Genomic DNA, 20857 nt, shown 5'->3' with positions numbered 1-20857 from the left:
CCCTGAGACCCCTCGGGCCAGCCTGCCGGAGGCACCTTGACTCGGGTTCTCTCGGCAGGCGGGCGTCCTCATTCTGGGCCAGGCACGGTGTCCTCTGGAGCCACCTGGCCCAGGGGCAGTGTAGAGCGAGGTTTCCCCCAGGCCTCTGCAGCCCGGGAGCCCGTGGTGCTTCTCTAGCCAGAGCCCAGGACCAGGAACCAGGAGTGAGTGGCCGGGGGGCTGTGGGGGCTCGGCCCTGCCGACGGGAGCCGTTGGGGAGGACAGGAGCAGAGGGGTAGCTGGGCCAAGCAGTGCTTCCCAGACAGGAGGGAGAATCCACGTTGGCTGCCACAGCCCCAGAGCAGGAGGGAGAGGAGCACATGCCTGGGGCTCCCAGGGCCGTGGCAGCGGGGTGGGGCTGGAGTCTGGGAAAGGCCGGACAGCTCAGGAGGGTGGCTCACTTGTGGGCCCCATAGGGCATAGTCTGGGCTGCCACTGTTGGTCCCTGTGTGGTGAAACCGGCATGTCTCAGCTGGGTCCCCACCGAGGGGTTGCTCCAGCTATGGCTGGTTGGCGATGTGGCAGCTCAGGGCACCCCATCCTCCCTGCCATGCACAGCTCTGTCCGGCAGGAGTCGGGGTGCTGCAGACGCGGGCCCCCCCACCTGGACGGGCCTCCTGCTCTGCCTCCACGGTCTCATCTGGCTTCTGTCCCCTCTCCCTGCGGGGCTGCAGTGAATCCCACGGCTGCCCATGGGACCCCGTGCCTGTTTGCCGTGGTGTATCTTCCGCAAGCAATGGCCGCCCACCGGCTTCACCTTTGAAATACGTCTCTATCCATGTATTGGTCTTCCAAACGGTCCCTCTCGAGAGAACCCAGTGCCCGCCGGCAGCCCCGGGTGCGTCCGCGGACCAGCGCCGCACAGCGGAAGGTCACTGCTGGCCGTCACCCAGGAACATCTTCTGTAGCTGAGGCTTCAGACACGCCACGCCTGGGGTCCAGGCTGGAGCGGGGCGGCCTCAGCGAGCTCAGCTTCCCTCGATTTCCCCTTAAAAATTAAATATCTTGTTTATCCATATGCAAGCTGTCACTGGGGTCAGCAGCCGGCTCAGCTGCCTCTTCTCCCGACGGCCACCAGCATCTCCCGGGCTCCCCAGCTGCGTCTTCTCCCGCCCCTGCCTGTCACTGCCGTCTGTCACAGCCGCATGCTGCCGGCTGCTGCCCGTGACCCACAGCAGGGCCAGGGCTGGTGCGGAGTGCCTGAGGGCCCGGCGCTGACCCTGCGACGGTCGGGGGGCCGGCCACAAACTGGCCCACAGAGGCCCTCGCCTCGGACGAACAGCAGCCCGACAGCAGCCGTGCGCCCCCTGGTCTCTTGGGAGGCGGTGGGTTGACCCCCTCTCTAGCAAGAAGCAGGTGGGAGGTGGCCCTGCCCCAACGGGGGAGCTTCTCGAGGAAGCGGAAGGCCGGCGGCCCTGACGTACCCATGAACGTCTGCGAGCACTTAGCCACCCCGTGCCTCGCTGTTCCCGACAGCCGGAAGCCCCGGAGAGGCTCCTCCTGCCCTGGGCTTATCCTGCGGGAGTGTCCAGACCCTCCTGGTGCAGCCCACATCGGAGGCCTGAGGAGTGGGCAGCCACTCACCGGGACGCAGCGGGAGCCCACAGCCAAGGAGAGGCCCACAGGCCCGAGAGCTCTGCCTCGGGTTCTGCCTCTCCTCGCCGGCCTCCGTGGTCCCGAGCCCCCTGCCCGCCGTCCCCTGCGTCCTCCTGCCACAGCCCTCCAGAAGCTTGGCGCAGACCCCTCGTCAGGAACGTGGGTGGGTGTCAGGGGCCTTGCCCATACCTGCTGCTGATGGAGAAGACGACGGTCAGGCTGCAGATGAGAAGGCGTCCTCCAGGCCTGGGGCTTCTGTAGCACGGCCCCCGGTCAGAGTATGATGTGGGGGGGACGCTCGTGCCGAGGTGCGATGCCCAAAGACCAGAGGCCCCTATGAGAGCAGCTGCGTGTGTTGCCTGCCGGGCACCCGGGTCTGGCCCTCTGCCCCCTCCAGCCTGCACCCGCATGTCCTTGGGAACAGCTGAGGTGCCCAAAGCCGCACACCTGCCCAGCCCTGCTCTCTCCCCAGCAGAGGGGGTGTTAATGCAGAGTCCGTGGGAACCCCTGCTGGGCTCCGGCTCTGCGTGTGACCTGCTGGTCCAGGCGGTGGGCTGGTGTGAGAGGATGTTTGTGTTGAGCAGGATTCACATCGCTCGTGTTTCTGGCCGTGCCCCCTCGGATGGTCGTCTTCCTCGTGGTATCCCCGCTCTCCTGTCTCTGAAACTCACGAACGTCCGCGAGTGAAATCAGGTGGGCCGTGTAGTCCAGGGTCTGTGCGATAGGTCGGGAACGTAAGCCAGCGTGTGACGGCGTGTGTGTCTTCCAACCCTCACATTGCTGCTTGACCTCTCTCTCCCTGAAAAATAAAATGCTCTGTGTTTTTCCTTTGGGGGGCAGAGGTGCATAAAGAAAATGACGGCGTATCTTGCTTTGCACTTGCTTTGCCTCGAGCCAAGGTTCCCCGGCAAATCGGGCAGGAATTAGGGCTGGTAGAAGTGTCTGTGTTTGTGGTGTTGGTCCTGTGGCGGGCGTCGCACGTTCAGCAGGGTCTGTACGCAGGTCGTGTGCTCCCCATCGGTCTGTGTGTCTGGTTCTCCGACACCAGGCTTGACCACTGTGGCTTTACGGGGAGTCTCAGAGCGATGGTGCTGTGCGCCAAGTTTATTCTTCTCAGTCAGTTGTCCTCGCTGCTCTAGTTACTTTGTCTGCCGTACCAGCTTATTTTTCAGAGATTTTATTTACTTATTTGAGAAAGAAAGCAAGCATGAGCAAAGGGAGCGGCAGAGAGAGAAGCAGACTTCCTGCTGAGTGGAGCCAAACGTGGGGCTCGATCCCAGGACCCTGGGATCATGACCTGAGCCGTCCAGGGACCCCACCTGCCAAACCAATTTTATAAATAGCTTGTCTCTATCTATAGAAAGTCCTCTTGGGGGCACCTGGATGGCTCAGTCAGTTAAGCGACTTCCTGGATTGAGTCCTGCATCGGGCTCCCAGCTGTGTGGGGATCCTGCTTCTCCCTCTGACCTCGTCTCTTTTCAGAGAGGAGAAATAAATAAATAAATAAAAATCTTTAATAAAAAGAAAAGTCCTCTTGGGATCTTGATCAAAATTGCTTTAAAGATGGGGTGCCTGGTTGGCTCAAAACATCCAACTCTTGGCTTCGGCTCAGGTCGTGATACCGGGGTTGTGGGATCGAGCCCCACGTCAGGCTCCCTGCTCAGCGCGGAGTGTGCTTGAGGTTCTCTTCTTCTTCCTCTGCCCCTCCCAGCATTCACGTTCTCGTTCTCTCTTTCAAGTAAATACATGTTTTTTACGGTTGCATTAACGACGCGCCTGGGTGGCTCAGTCGTTAAGCGTCTGCCTTCGGCTCAGGCCATGATCTCAGGGTCCTGGGATCGAGCCGTGTGTCGGGCTCTCTGCTCCTTGGAAACCTGCGTTTCTCTCTCGCTCGCTCGCTCTGTGTGTGCTCACTTCCTCTCTCTTTCTTCCTCTCTCAAATAAGCAAATCTTTAAAAAAAATTTAAAAGATAAAATTGCATTAAACCTTAAATCAGTTTAGGGAGAATTAGCATGTTCCCTATGCCGCGTCTTCCAGTCCATGAACGTGGTATGCCTCCGCGCTCACTTAGGTCTGCTTTGGTGTGTGTCCCGCTAGGCTCATAACCAGGTACTTCTCTTGTCTTCTCCTTCCGCCATCCTCCTCCTCTCCTTCTTTTTCAGTCACTGCAGGTGTGGACTTTTCTGTTTGTTTTTGAACTGTTCGTTGCTGGGGTATGAAAATATAATCAGTTTTAGTATATTGGCTTCATATCCTTTAGCATATCCTTTAGCAATCTTGTTAAATTCTCTTTTTAGACTTAGAAAGGATTTTTGTAGGTTTTTTAGGACTTTTCATATCAACAGTCATGTTTTCTCCAAGTAGGAGTAGTTTTACTTCCTCCTTTTCAATCTGTGTGTTTTCATTTCTTCTTCTTGTCTTAATTGCCCTGATGATTCCAGTGTGATGCTGAATGGGAAGAGTATTAAAAATAACATTGGCTGTAGACTTTTTGTAGATTCCATTCTACTTACAATATGTTGAGTTCTTAGCATGAATGGATGAAATATTTTCTTTTTTTCCTGGAGGAGGGGAAAGGGGAGAGGAAGAGGCCGGCTTCCAAGGAGCAGGGAGCCCAACGTGGGGCTCAGTCTCACGGCCCTGAGATCATGACCTGACCCGAAATCAAGATTCGGATGGTTATCCAGCTGAGCCCCCCTGGATGACGTATTTGCAGATGCTTTTTTACATCAACTGGTTTTTCCTCATTAGGCTGCTAATATAGTAGATCACATTGGTTGATTTTCTAGCATTGAATCAGCCTCGCATTCCTGGGACAAACCCCACTTGCTTGTGGTGTGTCATTTATTTTAGATGTGCTGGATCGGGTCTGCCAGCATTCCGCGGAGGGTGTTTGCATCTAAGGTTTCCTTTTGTTGTGCTTCTTTGTCTTGTTTGGGTATCAGGGTAGTGCTAGCTTCATAAAGGGAGGTGGGAATTATTTCCCCTCTTGTGCTTTCTGCATGTGATTGGTATTATATACTTACTGAAATGCTGAATAGAATTTACCAGTGAAACCATCTGGGCCCAGAGGCCTTTTTTTGGAAGATTTTAACTATGATTTCATTTTCTTTAATCTTTATAGGACTATTCAGGTCCTTTAATGCATCTTGGGTGAATTTTGGTAGAGCGTGGTTTTTGAAAAATTGATCCATTTAAGTTGTTGGATTTTTGCACACAGTGTTTCTTGGCGTCTCCTTATTCGTCCTTTCATGCCTGTGCGGTCTGAGGTAGCGCCTGCCCATTTCCCTAATGGACACTGTGCGGTCTGAGGTCCTTACCAGTCCTGGAGAAGCAGAACTCCTACGGTCAGAGAGAAGACGTTCAGTGACCCTCGTTGGAGGTGGTGAGGCAGACGGGACTCAGGACCCCGGGGAAGCTGTGGGCCCCCCGCAGCCGGGTGTCCCAGCTCTGAGTGCCGCACGGGTCCATGGACATTCACTCCCGAGCAGCGGGTGGGGTCAGTGGGTGGAGACTTGCTGAGGGGACACATCAGGGCTAAGTGGGGACTCTGGCTAAACCGATCCACCAGGATCTCTTCTGAGGACAGGCTGGGGTGATCAGATGTCCCCTGGGGGTGAGAGCAGATTTGAGGGTGACGGGGTATCAGGGTGGGGGAGCTCCTGCTGAACTGACGGAGCGGGGTTCTTGCTAGAACCGGATGTCACAGGAGGGGCCCACGTGGCCTAGGAGAAGCTTCTGGAGCCTGACTGCAGCCTGGTCAGGCACAGAATCCCGGTCACTTTGCTGTCTCCCTGTGCGGCCTGGTTGTCATGTGGAACCCTGCACGGAGGCAAAGCCCGTGATGACAGCTACTGTGTTTGCTGTCTGCCGTCTAAACTGCGGAAAGAACTGCTGAGCAACAGAACGGTCCGTGCTACTCACCCAAGTATTTACTGATTCTTACTTCATTTCTGAGTTTTCATGTTAACTCTCACCGTTTCCCTTCTGAGGAACGTTCCCTGGTAATTCCTTAGACGAGACCAGCCACAGGTTCTCTTGTTTCTTCTGTATCTACAGGTCTCTGTCTTTTCCTCCATCCTGAATGTTACTTTCTTCTTCTTCTTCTTCTTTTTTTAAGATTTTTATTTATTTATTTGTGTGAGAGAGAGAGCATGAGCCGGGGGAAGGTCAGAAGGAGAGGGAGAAGCAGACTCCACTGAGCAGGGAACCTGACGCAGGGCTCCATCCCAGGACCCCGAGATCATGACCTGAGCTGAAGGTAGACGCTTCCCAGGCGTCCCCTGTTCATTACTTACCCTGGATCTGGGATTCGGGGCTGATGCTTGGAAGTAGGTCCCCCATCTCCAGCAAGAAGATGGTCTCACCTTGGCAGTGGATCAGACCAAGGGCAGCAGTGGGAAAATGGGTGAAATAAAGTCTGGTTTGGTTGGGAAACACATCCTCCAGGCAGGCCGGATGGCGGGCACAGGCTGGGCCCTGGCGCGGGGAGTGGGCTGCGGTGTGTGTCCGCGGAGAGCTGCAGGGGCGGGGCCAGCTCTGGTCGGCCGCCAGCTGTTGGCCTGGGAAGTGTGGCCTGCGTCCAGGCCTCAGGCAGTGAGCCCGGCAGTCTGACAGCCTTTTCGAAGGGAAGGTTCTTCCCCAGAATAAGTTCATTCTGGGGGGGAGCTGAGCTTCAGACCGGAGGGTCCCTGGCCTCCGTTCGGTCACCTTCGCTCTGTGTGAGGACGGGCTCCCGCAGGGCCTCCGCATGTGCACGTGCTCTGCGCCTTCTTCTGGCTTCGCTGGAGCCCTTCTCCGTTTCCTATAAAGCCCCGTCTCCCTCCTGCGCTGCCCTGCCCTGTGTTCACAGCCGAGATGTGAACCCCCCCCCACCCCCGCCGCTCCCCACGCGATCTGGGCGCCCTCTATCCCAGGCACCTGAGGCCGGCCCGTCCTCTCTTGCGTGGCTGCGTGCTCGGTTCCTTCTCCCCAAGCAAAGTGACCACCTCCGGAAGGCCCCACGGGAGCCGCTGGACCCGTGTGGGTGCTGTGGCGGCTGGCCATGTCCCCGAGCCTCCCGTGTGCCGTGGAGTGTGCAGGAAACACCCTGGAAAGGGAGAGTCTTCGATGCCAGGAGCTTACTCTGAGAAGTGGACGGGCAGCTCGAATGCAGCCAGGCCCTGTGACATGGGTCAGGGACGCCTGGCTTCGAGTCCAGAGGGTGAACATGGAGACACACACTCCCTGCCGTGGTGTCCACACGCCTGAGGTCTAGTGTTGAAAGATGCATTTTCAGTCATTTCCAACGATGTGTCCAATTTCAGAAGAGGGTGTGGTGAGGGGGTCACGAGAAAGGCCGGTGGAGCCCCCCTCCTGAGAAGGGTCCGCTGTCTCCCATGCTGCAGGTGACCCCGGGGTTCAAGGAGAAGGAAGGGGAGCTGTTGGTCAGAGGGCCGTCCGTGTTCCGAGAATACTGGGACAGACCAGAAGAAACGAGACGCGCCTTCACCCAGGATGGCTGGTTCAAGACAGGTAGGAGGGGCCTGCGGGGGGCGGCCTGGACACCCCAGGGTCTTCTGTCCAGGGCAGAGATGGCGTGGGATGCACTCTGTGTCTCCTGTCTTCGAGGCTGCATCCTCACCCTGCCCCAGGGCCCAGCACCCTCTAGAAGGAGGGTCGCGACAGGGCCTGGATGTAGAGCACCTCCGCGGCCCCTCCCCCGCCTGCCCCGAGCCCCTGCTTTCTAAATCGTCTCACCCCCCCCCCACCCCCAGGATCCAGGTCTTTCTGGCAGAATATGGTTTCTTGTTCTTTGGGGTCGTTTTCCGTTATTCTCCCCCAACACCCGGGCCCCGTGCGTGGTGGGCCAGCGGTCCCTCCCGGCAGGACCCAGAGCGGCTCAGGGTCCCCCGGCTCCCTCCTGGCCCCGGTGGTCCCGAAATGGGGACGTGGCAGCAGACGCTGAACGTTACGGTTGCAGCTCCCTGAGAACGACCTCCCGGCCGGTCGGTGGTGGGTTCTGGGCGGTTCCTCCTTTCTTCCCGCCCGTCTGTGTGTGTACGACTTCGTTGCGGACAGTGCGCCGTTGCACAGTCCTCTTCGGACAGTATTTTCTGAAAAGAGAGGCTTGCTTCATGCACCACCGCGTGCGGCCCCGCCGTCCAGTCTGCCTCCATCCCTGTCCTGCGGGGCAGCGGCGGGCGGGCGGGCGGGCGGCCGTGTTCCTTAGTCTCGCGGCCACACAGCATTGGCTCGGGCGCCTCGCTGGGCTCGGGTCGGCGTGGGAGATCGTGTGTCCAGGCTCCTCTGCTGCTGTCACAGTCCTGAGGTCACCGAGGGGCAGAGCAGGGACTCGTGGACCCTGGCAGTGTCGGGGTCTGTGACGGCTCCTGACACAGGTGAGGGTTTGGTTTGAAGGCGGCCGGTGGAGGGTCTTCCTGGTGGGGGTGTCAAGGACCCCCTTCCTGTCTCCCTGCCAGGTGGCACTGGGTCCACACGTGGTGGTCCTGGCCAGTCCCGCGTCCGCCCCGTGGTCCCGGGGCATGTCTGGGGTCCTCGGCCCCGTGCCTGACAAGCCCGCGTCCCGGCAGCCGCTAGGGGCGGTGTCCAGGCTCCCCGTCCCTCCGTGCCGGGCACAGGACGCGGGCACGTGGTGGTTTGAGAGGGCTGGCAGTATGGACGTGTGTCAGCCTTCAGAGCAAGGCTGGACCTTGGGAACCTGACGGGGGAGCAGAGTGTTCTGGGGTTGGGCCCCGGGAGCCCTGGTTCCGTTCTCGGGACGTCCTGTCCCTGTGCACGGGTGCGGGCAGCATGGGAACACCCCCAGCTGGTTTCCCTGGTGAGCGCGGCATTCCCCGAGCCGGTCTGGCCACGGGCCTCTCTCCGTCGTTGTCCCTCTCGTGCGGGTGTGGACGTCCCTCCCGCAGCCTCTGAATGGTCCCAGTGTGCAAGCCCAACTTGCTTTGTGGCCATCATCTGTTATTTTTAAATTCAGATAAAAGGGTTTTTCGTTACGGGCACGGGACTCCAAGCCCTGTGGATTCGCTGGTCGCAGCTCGCTGGCGCCCTGTGGCCCCAAGGCCAAGTGCGGGGCTGTCCGCATGAGAACGTTCAGTCGCTGCTGCTGATGCATGTTTGAGCTGGAAAGGAATAGCGTGCATTAATTATTGTAAAGAGATGTCTTTAGGAGAAAATGATTTTGAAATTCAGTTTAATTTCATTGTAATGCGCCGCAAACAGGAAGGGAGCGTGTGTGTTTAATTGGCTCTCGGGGGTGAGGCCTGGAAGCCGTGTGCCTTTGTCACAGGCCATTAGCGACACAGGCTGCATAATGTGCGGGCGCAATCAGCTTGCAGCTGCCGCTCCTGCAGGGAGAGTGCGATATTAAGTAGAAATCAGGATAAATTAAACTTAACCCTTCCCTGGCCAGCCCCTCCTGCCACGGGATTCTGGCGGGAGCTGGAGAGCTGCTGCCGGGGGGCCTGGGGAGGGCCTGGTCCGCCTCGGGACGAGAGCAGAGAGGTCAGCAGCCAGTCCTGCCCTCCCTGCCCCGCCGCCACCCCCCTCCTTCCCCAGGTGCGTAAGGAGCCCCTCGGAAAGGCCCCAGCAGCCGTGGCTGCTGCAGAGGAGACCGCCGTCACCCCCAGAAACTGCCGAGCACCACAGGCATCTCCTCCCGACCCTAACTCGGGGGCACAGGAGCGCCCCGGAGAGAAGCCGTTCGACACACATGGCCCCAGCGCTAGCCCAGGGCAATGGGACGGGGATTCCGGGCGCCCTCAGCCCTCAACCCTTTTTGTTGACCTTGCTGCCAGAGCAGAGGACACAGAGGTGGGGACACAGGACAGAGGTGAGGCCATGAGGATGAGAGCACGGGGTGGAGGTGACACGGACGTGAGGACACGGAGGCACGGGCACGGGACGGAGGTGAGGACACGGACGGAGGGGGACCAAGTGAGCAGATGTTACAGTTTCTGCTGCCTTTGAGGCCTCCCGCCGAGCGGTTCTGTGTTAAAGACCCGGCTGAGGGTCAGGACGCCGACAGCCTGTGACTTCCTCTAACGATGCTCCGTCGTCCACTGTCTCGCGTCAGGACGTGGCCTGGTAAACGGCTCGCCTGTTCCACGTCGGTGCCCTGGTGGAGGGGACAAGGATGGGCGGCAAGGACCCCGGGAGAAGCCGCTAGAGCATCACGGGTTCCTGCCTTCTCCACGGCACACACATGACGTGCCTCCCAGAGCCCAGCATCCCGGAGACTCGGCACAGGGACGGAGGGGACCCTGGTGGGCGTCGGCGCTCCAGAGCTCTCCAGAGTCGTGTCCCCGTGGCTCGCTCACGGGACCCAGGCAGCCCTGGGGGGAACGGCAGAGGCGACCGGCAGATCCCCAGGAAGCAGAGCAGCTGCCGTGAAGATACGTAAGACGCGGTCTCACTTCCTCACGACGAGCCAGAGAAATAGAGACAGAGATGGACTCCTGTTACCGAATTTGTTAGTTTTTTTTTTAAAGATTTAATTTATTTGAGAGATCACAGGCAGAGAGGCAGGCAGAGAGAGAGAGAGGAGGAAGCAGGCTCCCCGCTGAGCAGAGAGCCCCATGTGGGGCTCGATCCCAAGACCCTGAGATCATGACCTGAGCCGAAGGCAGCGGCTTAACCCACTGAGCCCCCCAGGCGCCCCCTGTCACCGCATTTAAAAGATCCTGACTGTGAGGCAGCTGCGTTCCCTCTGCAGGTGGGCCGTGGGTCAGGAGTGTTTCTGGGACCCCATCACAGGGGCAGCCGAGAGGCGGGCAGAGCCAGGCACGGACATCCGCGGTGTCACTTGTGAAGTGTGAGGCGAGACCCCTGCGCCCAGCCGTGGGGGCTGCTGCCCGTGTTGGGACGTGTCCGGCCGCAGGGGTCAGGAGGCCTTTAGAAACCGGGTCCCAGAGAGTGACAACGGGAACGGGTGACGTCTGTGTGCGTGCTGGGCTCCCGCAGCCACCGGCCGCGGTCACCTGGGGGAGGACCCCTTCCTTCCCTGGAGCTCTCCGCCCTCCTTCCGGGAGCACCGCTGCTGGCAGGACACAGTGGGCACAGGCTGGGCTGACATCACGCCTCCCCGACAGACGCGGTGTCTGCTCTGCTCCCGCCCTGCCTGAAAGCAGCGGAGGCTCTGCTTTCCCTCTCTGGAAGGAGGGCTTCCATCTTGGCCGGTGAGTCACAGTTAGGAACCGGGCCAAGGGCTGCGTGTTCGCAGGTGTGGGTGCGTGGAGGGCAGGGCCGTCATGCCCCGTGCCTCGCTGACCCGGGAGGCAGGGTCGCCCCTGCAGGGACGCTCGGCGGGACCGTGGTGCAGCGCACACGTGGCCGGGCCATACTTTGTCGTCTGGCTTCAAAGTCCTTGTTTTCCCGGGTTGTTCTGCCCTCGTGAAGCCAGTCTCGGACCCACAGCAACGGGCCTCCGTGTGCAGTGACGCGGCGCCCCGTGGTGACGAGAGACCGCGCTCCCTCTGCCGACGTCAGGCTCCAGCCGCACGCGGGCCGGCTCCCGTGCTCGCCGCACCGTCCCTGTCAGGCCCAGGCCCCTGGGCGCAGGGGGACTGGGCGGAGGCACAGTGACGTGCGCGGCCGGAAGAGCCGCTGGTTTTACCAGCTTGAGAGCAGCCCCACCCTCCCCTCAGAGGGGCCACGTCTCGTGGCTCCAGTGCCGTGTGTGCACCGTGAGGCCCGAGTCTCCTGGGGACCGGGGTCCTTCTGTCCTCTTGTTTCCCTGAGGGCCGCCCTGCCTGCTTGGGAGTCCCCTTGTGCTTGCCACCCCACCAGGCCCCTCTGCAGTTGCCTCCCGCCCTTCTGCTCCGAAGCCTGGGGCTGTGTCCCGAGGAGCCTCCTGAGGGCAGGTGCGTGGGTGTGCGCTTCAGGGGGCCGTGTGTCCCGTAGTGTCTTTGCTCGGCAGGCGAGGTAGACTCCAGGGTTAGAAACCCTCCTTAGCCGTTGCTTCCGTGGCCGCGTCCTTCTGGGCACCATACGGCCTTTCCCTCCAGGAAAATTTGGAGGAGAGCTTTCTCGCTCCGAGTCCACGTCGGACAAGCCGAGCGCCTTGGGTGCTCTGACTCTGACGTCCCTCCTGCTGGCGCTCAGCACACGACAGCCCGCGGTTCTGGGAGCCATTCGGCTGATTCTCTGCCCTGCAGAGCCTGGCCGTCCCCCGGGGGCTGAGAGCAGGAAGGACACAGGGGAGGCCGGCCGAGCTGCCTCATGGCCAGGGGGAGCCGACCCAACACGAGCTGCCCCCGACCTGCCCCCTGTCCCCCAGCGCTGTGTGGGGGCGATGCCAGGAACAGCCCGTGCCAGGCTCGCGGGGCCTACAGGGCCTGACGTGCAGGCTCAGAGGGGAGGGCTGGGTTCTCAGCTGCCGCCCTGTACCCCCGTGCACCCCCGTTTCCGCCCCGGAGAGCAGGGCGGGTGTTTCCCAGCAGGCATGGGGTGCTGACCCCTGGCGGACAGATGACCTCAGTGGCTCAGGAGTAGGCCTCACAGCAGGGGTTCCTGTGCGTGCTTCTGGGTGCTGAGTTAGCGCAGAATCCTTCCAGACACTGGGGTGACTCAGCTTTGGGGGACCCCCAGGGGAGGCAGAGACTTCTCCACAAACCGAACAGCGGTTTCTTAACGTGTTTTCTTTGCGATCGGGAGACATTGGCTGGCAGATGCGGGTGGCGAGCTGGGCGGCCCTGTGCACCCCCATCCCTCTGCCCAGTGTCCACGTCCTCGTCACCAGCACGACACCAGAGCCCATGCTGGGGCTCATTCTGGGCCCACCAGCCTGACACACGTGTGCCCAGCTGTGTGTGCTCACTGCCCTCATCACGTGTGCATCCGTGCTGGTTTGCGGCCTCGCTTCTGTCCCCTCCGCCCCCATTGCTTGTCGTCCAGAGAATGGCATGAAGACAGACCCTACAAGCAGATCCTCTGGGGACTGGCCTTTTCCCTCTGCATCACTCCCTTGAGATCATGTCCCCTGGCCGGGGCTCTGTGTGCCACACCCGATCTCTCCTGAGGCAGACGCTCCGGGAAAGCACGGGACAGGCTCCCGGGAGGAGTTCCAGCCGTGTGGCCTGCGGCGGTCGGAGCAGGCTGGGTGTCAGTGCCCAAAACGGCCCTTGGGTGCTGCCAGCCGGGCTCAGCCCACATCTCCCCAGCTGCAGGGCCAAACGCTGGCCGCAGGGCAGGCAACTTGGTGTCCCAGGTGAGGCAGGGACCTCCATCCCCAGGCCGGACCTCCAGTGCATCACATGGTGCCAGAGGGAAGGTTCCGGTCCCCACGGGAGCCCGGGGTGGGTGTGCTGGTCAGGGAGTATCCCGCCTCCTCTGAGTGTGTGTATGTGGGTCGGGGTGGCCATCGCGCCCCTGTGTCGGGGAGGCAGCGTTCCTTCCCTCTGCGGGTGGCAGGCGCCACCAGGCCCACCGAGTCCGTGAGCACTACCAGCTCCTCCCCGATGCCGTAGCACATCTGTCCCACTCTCCTGCTCCGCTCAGTTTCCCTAGAACCTCCCCACATCCCTGCGCTCAGGGCTCTGTCCCGCTGGGGAGCACGGCAGGTGGCACCCAGCTGTCCGGCTCTGCACACAGCCCCCACCCTTGCTGCCCAGGACCCCTCTTTCTGACCCCTGTCCTGGCCCTGAGCACATCCTGCCCTCCGGAAGTGGGCTGCTCATGGGTTAGAGACTCATGGGAGTTCGAGGGACAGTACAGGCCTTCAGCCATCGTCTCTGCTGGGATTTAGCATCCAGCAAACAGAGCAGAAGGGCCAGGAAAGGGCGTTGAGGGCCCTTGTCTCCGGGGCATCGAGCAGCCTTGCGGACTGGGCCTTGGTTCCGAGTGTGTCCCCTGATCAGCCTGCGCACCCCTCTGGCCGGCTTCTCTGGGTCTCCAGGCAGTGTGGAGAGGGGTCCCCGGAGAGCAGGGCAGGCCCACCTGGGGAGGCGAGCCAGAGCTGGCCACCTCCTCTCCTGGCGGTCAGGGCAGGCCTGGAAGAAGAGCCTGGGGGGCAGCTGCCGTGTTGGGGAGACGCCCCCCAGCCTCAGCAGCCGTGATCTGGGCAGTGTGGGAAGTCCCTGGCAGGACCAGAGACGAACCTGAGCCCGGGGCAGGGTCCCTCACCCAGCAGGGTCTCGGAGTGAGTGGAGGTGCTGGGGGCAGGGCCAGGAAAGCCCTGGAGGGACCCGGGGCTGTTGCGGTGTTTGTCCGACAGCACGAGCCAGTGACAGCTTGGACTGGGCCCATCGGTGCCTTTAAGGAGCAGGTGACTGGCGGTCAGGAAGCTCTCGGGGGCGCACACGACCGTCCGGTGGGGAGGGGATGCAACCAGAGCAGGGGCTGCACCCGGGAACGGGGAGCACAGTGGGCCTCGCAACACCCACAGCAGGTCGCCCACCCCAGTCCTCCCTGTGGCCCGCACCCCTGCAGCCTTCCCGCCGGCCACCTGCCCACACACAGCGTCTGTCTGGTGCTCGTGCCCAGGGAGCGGCGGGTGACGGATGGCGCCTTCCTGCGTGGGTGCCGTGACTCGTGATGACCCAGTGCTCGGGCCACGGGAGCACAGGTGGGCGGCGCCAGCTGTTCCCAGGGGCCCGGCGGGGTGGCTGCACGGGGCATGTCCACGTGCACACGTCCACACGCACACGTCCATACACGGGTCCACACGCATGTCCATGTGAACACGTCCACGTGTGTCCACACACACACTCAGGCCCGCCGCCCCTGCACCCTCCCTGCTCTGGGCTGGCCCCCACTGACCATCCCACTGCCCAGCATGGCCTGGAATAGGGCGGGTTGGGCTTCCAGGGGGCCAGCATGCAGGGAAGCCCCGTGGGAAACCACACCATGAGTGCGGAGGGACAGGAGGGCTTCGGAGAGTCCGTGGGACTCCTTGCAGCCCGGGAGACCCCACAAATTGGGGGGGAGCTGCAGTGAGGTTCTCTCCATGAGGACCCCACAGTGGGCTGGCGGGAGCCTCCGACTCTTCTCTCTGTTGCACGGGCCTGAGAGAGGGCGGGAAGGGACCGAGCTGGGTGGTGACAGCCCGCTGTCCTACCTCGGAGCCCTGGTCTTCACTCCGTCAGCCGCTGGGGACACTGTTGTCTGCACGGAGCCGTCCGCGGTCAGACCCCAGGCTGAGGTCACAGCCGGTGATCCTCATGCTTGCTGCCTTGTCCCGAAACGGCCCACGTGCCCTGCCGTCCCAGCCCGGGTCACCATGTGGGGGTGTCAGTGCCGCCGACGCGGGCAGCCGGCCTGTGACAGCGGGGACGCTGCTTACACGCGTGGGCCCCTCGAAACAGGCGGGGCCCCAGGACGCACGTCTTGCTGACCAGAGCCCCGTCCTCAGGCGACACGGCAGTGTTTAAGGACGGCACCTACTGGATCCGGGGCCGCACGTCCGTGGACATCATCAAGAGCGGCGGCTACAAAGTCAGCGCCCTGGAGGTGGAGCGGCTACTGCTGGCGCACCCCAGCATCACAGGTGCGTGGCCCCCGGCCTCACAGGTGCGCGGCCCCCAGCATCACAGGTGCGCGGCCCCCGGCCTCACAGGTGCGCGGCCCCCAGCATCGCAGGTGCGCGGCCCCCGGCCTCACAGGTGCGCAGCCCCCAGCATCACAGGTGCGTGGCCCCCAGCCCCGCGGCTGCTTCGGACACACCCGGGCAGGCGACTCGCCCTTGGGCTGCACCCACTGGGGACCCTCCGCCTGCCGGCTCCACGCCCCCCACCTCGGCACTGCGGCCAGGGTCCCGGCCTGACCTCAGCAGCACCAGCCTGCTCGCCGTGACCATGGGCTGAGCCCCCTGCTTGTGCCAGAGTGGGCACTGGTGCTTGCCGGTCCAGGAAGCACGGGGCCTACCCAGACCTGCCCCGACCTCAGGTCACAGGCTGAGGACCCTGGAGAGAGCGGAGGTTCCCCCACAGGGCTCACTGGTGTCGCCATCCCTGGGCAGTGCAGGGAGGGCAGGGACTCAGGAAAACCAGCCCCCACCCCCAGCTCCACCTGGGAGACATGTGGGGACCAGTTCTCGCCCTGTCCTCGGGAGGACCAGCTGTGCTGAGCCCATGCTGACCCCACCCCGTGGGCAGTCCCCAGGCCGCGGTGGTCAGCATGGCCTCCCCTCTGTCCACAGACGTGGCCGTGATTGGAGTTCCAGACATGACGTGGGGCCAGCGGGTCACTGCAGTGGTGACCCTTCAAGAGGGACACTCCCCATCCCACAGGGAGCTCAAAGAGTGGGCAAGGTAGGGGCAGGCGGGGGCACTCGTGGGGCTGGAGGAGGGGACGGAGGGGGACACACTGTCCCGGGGTCGGGATTGGCGGGGGGGTTGGGGGAGGACTTGGGTCTTGCCGCTGTCCATCTCAGGGTCAAGGGGGTGCCTGGGGGTCAGGTGACACGTCACATTCCCAAGGCTGCCCCCAACACACAAAGGGCTGCAGGGAAGCCGTGTAATGATCGCCAGGGACAGAGAGCCAGGAACACAGGGTGGGCGGCCCAGGCACAGGACAGGGGCTCCGGGAGGAACCCACAGGCACAGAGCCTCCATCCTCACCCACCCACCCACCCTGGGCTGAACATGGCCGTTGGGAGCTGGGGCCACAGCTCTCCCCTGGCCTGCGCCCCACCGCACCGCCCCGTCACCGTGCGTCCCTGCGGGCACAGCTTCGTCTGACGCTAGACCGTCCCAGGCCTCTGTGCCCACGCGCCGTGGCTCCAAGGCTTTCTCCATGTGCCGACACCCAGAGGCTCCCTTCCCTGTGCCTGCGGTGCCCCACGGTCAGTCACGCCAGAGCCCAAAGGATCGTGGGGGTGGGGGCTGCGGGCAGTGTGGCCACGGTCCCAAGCTCAGGACACAGTAATGTCCCCCAAATTCTTGATTTCCAGTCTGGGAAGTTTCTGCTTCCTCTGCTGTCTCTCTGCACCCCTCCTTCCCAACGTGCCTCCCTCCTCGGTGCCGAAGGTATTTTTGGTTCGTCCAGCACGGTTCCGCAAGGAGCAGAAGCCCTTGTTCCGTGAGGGCCGGCGTGGCTGCGCAATGCGCTCCGCGGGGTTTGCCGACGCACACTGGGAACAGGTGTTCCACGGGGGAGGGGATCCTAGTCGCCGGCGCGGTTTCGATGAAACGCCAGTCGCCCATGCGGAGCCGTCCGTGGAGAGTCGGGGTCCGGTCTCGGGCAGCCCGGGCACACGGGTCAGGCTTGGGACCATGGCCACGGGAAAACCTGAGGCGGGTACTCTGTGCGCTTGGGGTGGGGGCAGGCGACACCCCTAAGAGGTCAGGGCCGGCGGCTGACTGCTGTCTCCAGGACTGTCCCACAGTGAGGCCGACGTCCAGGCTTCTGTGTCCTCAAGCCAGGCAGTCGCTGGGCAGCGACGCCGAGGCCACACAGCCCATGGTGGGCAGGTCCGCCTCTCGGACGTGGCCCTTAGTGAAGTGGCCCTCCCTGTCGGCTCTGCGCTCCCGCGTTTTCCCTTTCTGACGAGTCCTCCCTCAGCTGCTGCTCCCCAGGCCGAGAGTCGGAGGCTCAGGCCACATGTCCCTGCAAGGCAGTGAGTGAGGCGTGGAGCAGGACAGCGGCACGTCTGTGCCCGGGACGCAGCCCACCCACTACCCTCTATCCCCGGGATACCAAGTCGGAAAGGGACGTGGGGTTTACACCCAAGGAGGAATCCGGGATGCGTGGTCTTGACCCACAGTTGATGTCTGCTGAGCCCCCAGAGGAGTGGTGGGCTTTGGCTTAGCGTCCCGTCCTCACTTGGTGCAGGCCGCCCCTCCTCCCCGGAGAGCACCTGCTCCGCGGCCCGCGGCCCGGGAAGACCGCTTTTCCCCCAAACGGCTCCGCTCTGCCGCTCGCTGAGCTCAGCCCTTCCCAGGAGCCCCGGGCGTCCCCTGGCGTCTGCCGTGCGAACACGTTCTGGAAATGCCGGGCCCCCGGCCGTCCTTCCGATGCTTCTCATCACTTTCTAACTCCTGTGGCTTTGGTTCCTTTTCTCAGAAGCGGCCGCGGTTAGGGTTCCTAAGGCCGGGCTCTCACGTACCGCCCCCGCCTGCGCAGGCCGCCCGCCTCCGCGGCTCTCCCCCGACGCTCGCCTCTTTCCTAGCGTGGCTGGGCCTGGAACAGACTCTCCCGCTTACCGAGAACAGCCGATGGGCACGTAGCTTCTGCGCGGTGCGTGTCCTGTCCCGTGTTCTTGCAGGGGCGGAAGCTGCAGGAAAGGACACGGGGAAAATCACAAGGGAGACCGAACACACTTTCAGTCCTCTGCGGTGTTTATCAAAAAGTCTCCATGTAACCGGATTCACGTGACTCAGACCGGCATGTTTCTGCCCCAGTGTCGTCTCTCCAAAAGGGTTCCGTCCCCAGGAAATGACGTGTGTCCCAGCCTGTGCCCCCCGGGCCCGGGTTCCTCGGCAGCTGCCCGCTCATTTCTGCTGCCGGGCCGTCCGGGGACTGTCGGCATCTCTGTCTGAAAATGCCTTAAGTTTGGCCTCATTCTTGAGGGCAAGGCGAAGGGGGACGGCGCTCCGCTCACCAGACCGCCCAGCACGGGGCCAGCAGAGTCTCGGGGCTCCTGCCCTGGGCCCTGGCATCGGCTTGCTGCTGCCGCAGGGGACGCACACATGCCTGGACACACGGGGTTTGGGCAGCAAGGCCGGGGTGCTCCAAGGGGCTGTTTCTTGATGCCAGCTCTGTGCCACCAGAGTCCCTTGGACAGTCCCGTGGCTTATCCTGCCAAGTCCAGCCCAGTCCTCCCCTGTGTGCTGCCGGCTGTTTCCCGTAGCTGCCGGCACCATGGGTGGGGGCACCCTCTGCCCTGACGAGCCAGCACCTGAACCCCGAGCCGCTCCACCCCCGTGCTGGCCCGAGCCGCCCCAGGCTGACAATGCCTTCCGCGGGCTGTTGCTGAAGCGCGGGGTCGGTGTGTGCGTGGACCCCACCCACGAACGGGAGGAGCATCTGGCAAGGGCGGCTGAGAGTCACCGCCCACGGTGAGCTCACCACAGTGCCGCCCCTGTGGCTGAGCTTGCCCCCCAGTTTGTGGGCCCAAAGGCCACACGCACCTGCCGGCCCCAGACCCACCACTGCCTAGTGGTTTGGACGGGGCCCCTGGAGAAAACCAGTGCCTGCCGCCTAAGGAGGTGTTTCCAAGTAGAGCCTGGGGGTGGTCAGACCCGTCCGCGGAGCCCCTCGCCGGAGAACGCACCGTCTAACAGGGCCCCCATGGGGGCACAGGCAGCAGAGCAGCTGTTGGACCAACAGACTAGCCTCACCCACTGCTCAGCACAGGCTCTGTGGGGAGTGCTGCCCCAGCCCACGGGACCACCAGCCCAGGGCTCTGTCCACCTGCCTGCTCCCCGCATCTGGCCACGGCCTGCTCTTGTGACAGCCAGAGTGGGACCTGCTCTTCCATTCCAGGAGGCCTGGCCTCCGCCCATGGGTGGGTCTGGAACACGGGCCGCCACATCTCCGTGTTCGCGTCCACAGCAGCAACACAGGGCGGGCACGGGATATGCTTGGGCTTCGGGGCCCCGGGGGACCAGGATGCTTATCCCGGGGAGCTGTCCGGGCCCCTAGTGCCTGATGCTCAGAGGCTGCTTATCTCCGCAGGGGTGTCCTGGCCCCGTATGCTGTGCCCTCGGAGTTCCTGTTGGTGGAGGAGATCCCGCGGAACCAGATGGGGAAGATCAACAAGAGGGACCTGGTCAGGCAGTTCTACCCGGGTGACCAGGGTGCCCCGAGGCCGGGCACCAGTGAGCCAGCATCCCCTTTAAGCTAGAGGGCCTCCCGCAGAGGGAACGGAGTGGGGCCGACAGAAGTGAGGGCACGGCGAGGCCTCGTCAGCCCAGGCTGGCTTTCGGTCGGACCTCTGCTCCGTCCCCACCCCACGCTGGCGCCTGGCCCCGCGCGCCGTCTGCCGGCCGGGCCCCGTGATGCCCAGCAGTGTCCCCGGGGGCAGCAGGCCTCCCAGCAAAACTCAGGAACCTGTCCGCACCACACCCACTCCACGTGGCCGGGCTTCCAGCTCCCGTGGCTTTCCTCGTGGTACCTAGACCCACATGCCACTGGGGGAAACCAGGTCGAGCCGTGCAGGGTCCTCACTTAATCCCGCTGATCTGACATTGTATCTCTCAGTGCTGAACATTTTGATTCCCAAAAATATTACGTAATTACTTGGTTTATGCTATGCTTTTTATCAAGTTTCAAAACAGTCGTCGTCTTCTGCTGAGGAGGCGACAGAAGGACCTTGACTCGTCTTTGGGACGCGCGTGTCTAAGGACCAGAACGCAGCCCCCCTCCCGCACCCGTGCGGCCACACGTCACGAGGCTCCCCCGGGCCGGGCTGGCCTCCTCCCACACACATCCAGGCTCCCTGCGGGCACGACCCTCAACTGGACAGCCCCAGGCCCTCCTGCCCTCCACTCCCGTGCACAGCCAGGCACAGGGGCCCTGGGGATGGGCCACGGTGGCTCCGGGCCGCCTGGAGGGGTCCTGCGGGGGTGTCCGCCGCCCACTCATCCCAGGGCTGAGCCTGTTGGAAGGCGGTGGCGGGCCCAGGGTGCCTGCATGTTGCCTGCTGGGAGCAGAGACGGCCTGTGGGCCGGGCGTGTCCAGATGGTGGGTGTCCACACTCACACAGGTAGCCCCAGGGCAGCCAGAGCTGGGGCCCACAGGGTGGGGGACAGGCCTGAAACAGCCTCATTGCTGCCTCAGTTTCCCTGATCATGACGTGAGGCTGGCTTTTCTGGCTCTGACCAAGGACTGAGGGCCTCGCTTCCCTGGGGCCCGGTCCCTTGAGGCTGGAGACCCCAGCACGGCCTCCCGTGGGTCAAGACCTCCTGGCCCCTCCAGCTCCCTCACGGGCCGTGCCAGGCAACCCTGAGCCTGGTGATGGGGCTGGGGCGGCTGAGGGTCAGCGCAGGCCCGGCTGCCGTGCCCCCACTGACCTCTTCCGTGTCCGCTCAGCTGCAGGCCCGCTGGGCCTCATAGGTCTAGTACCCTGGGGCCACATGAGCCGTGCAGGGTTCCTGGTGGTCAAGGACTCACCCAGGCCCGTGGCTAGCCCCCGGCCACGGTGTCCACATTCAGATCCTTCTGTGTCTGCCGTCTGTGCCCACTTCCTCCCGTGCCGCTCCCAGATGGACATCTGACCGGCTGGGAGAAGTCCTCCGTGCTGGGCCCTTGGGGTCAGGACCGATGCCGCTGCTGTCGGGGTGG

The 20857-nt window shown here is 62.9% G+C and overlaps 1 protein-coding gene across 5 annotated transcripts in view; it reads left to right on the top strand.

Moving 5' to 3' along the window:
- ACSF3 (acyl-CoA synthetase family member 3) overlaps nucleotides 1-19821 on the top strand; it is a 40038-nt gene extending 20217 nt beyond the window's left edge. For 2 of the 5 annotated variants that reach the window (XM_044255544.1, XM_044255545.1), the window contains exons 7-11: nucleotides 7024-7150; nucleotides 10726-10812; nucleotides 14985-15119; nucleotides 15771-15882; nucleotides 19250-19821. In XM_044255544.1, coding sequence (XP_044111479.1) covers nucleotides 7024-7150; nucleotides 10726-10812; nucleotides 14985-15119; nucleotides 15771-15882; nucleotides 19250-19418 — 630 coding nt within the window. In that variant the 3' untranslated portion in view covers nucleotides 19419-19821. Of the gene's footprint in view, nucleotides 1-7023; nucleotides 7151-10725; nucleotides 10813-14062; nucleotides 14174-14984; nucleotides 15120-15770; nucleotides 15883-19249 lie in introns of those variants that run through there. The other 3 variants (XM_044255546.1, XM_044255548.1, XM_044255547.1) reach the window with 3 other exon arrangements.
- Nucleotides 19822-20857: the final 1036 nt, after the last annotated feature.

This window comes from Neovison vison, chromosome 7 (assembly GCF_020171115.1).
Source record: "Neovison vison isolate M4711 chromosome 7, ASM_NN_V1, whole genome shotgun sequence".
Classification (NCBI taxonomy): domain Eukaryota; kingdom Metazoa; phylum Chordata; class Mammalia; order Carnivora; family Mustelidae; genus Neogale; species Neogale vison.
Note: the sequence above shows the minus strand (reverse complement) of the source record. Positions and strands in the feature narration are given on the sequence as shown.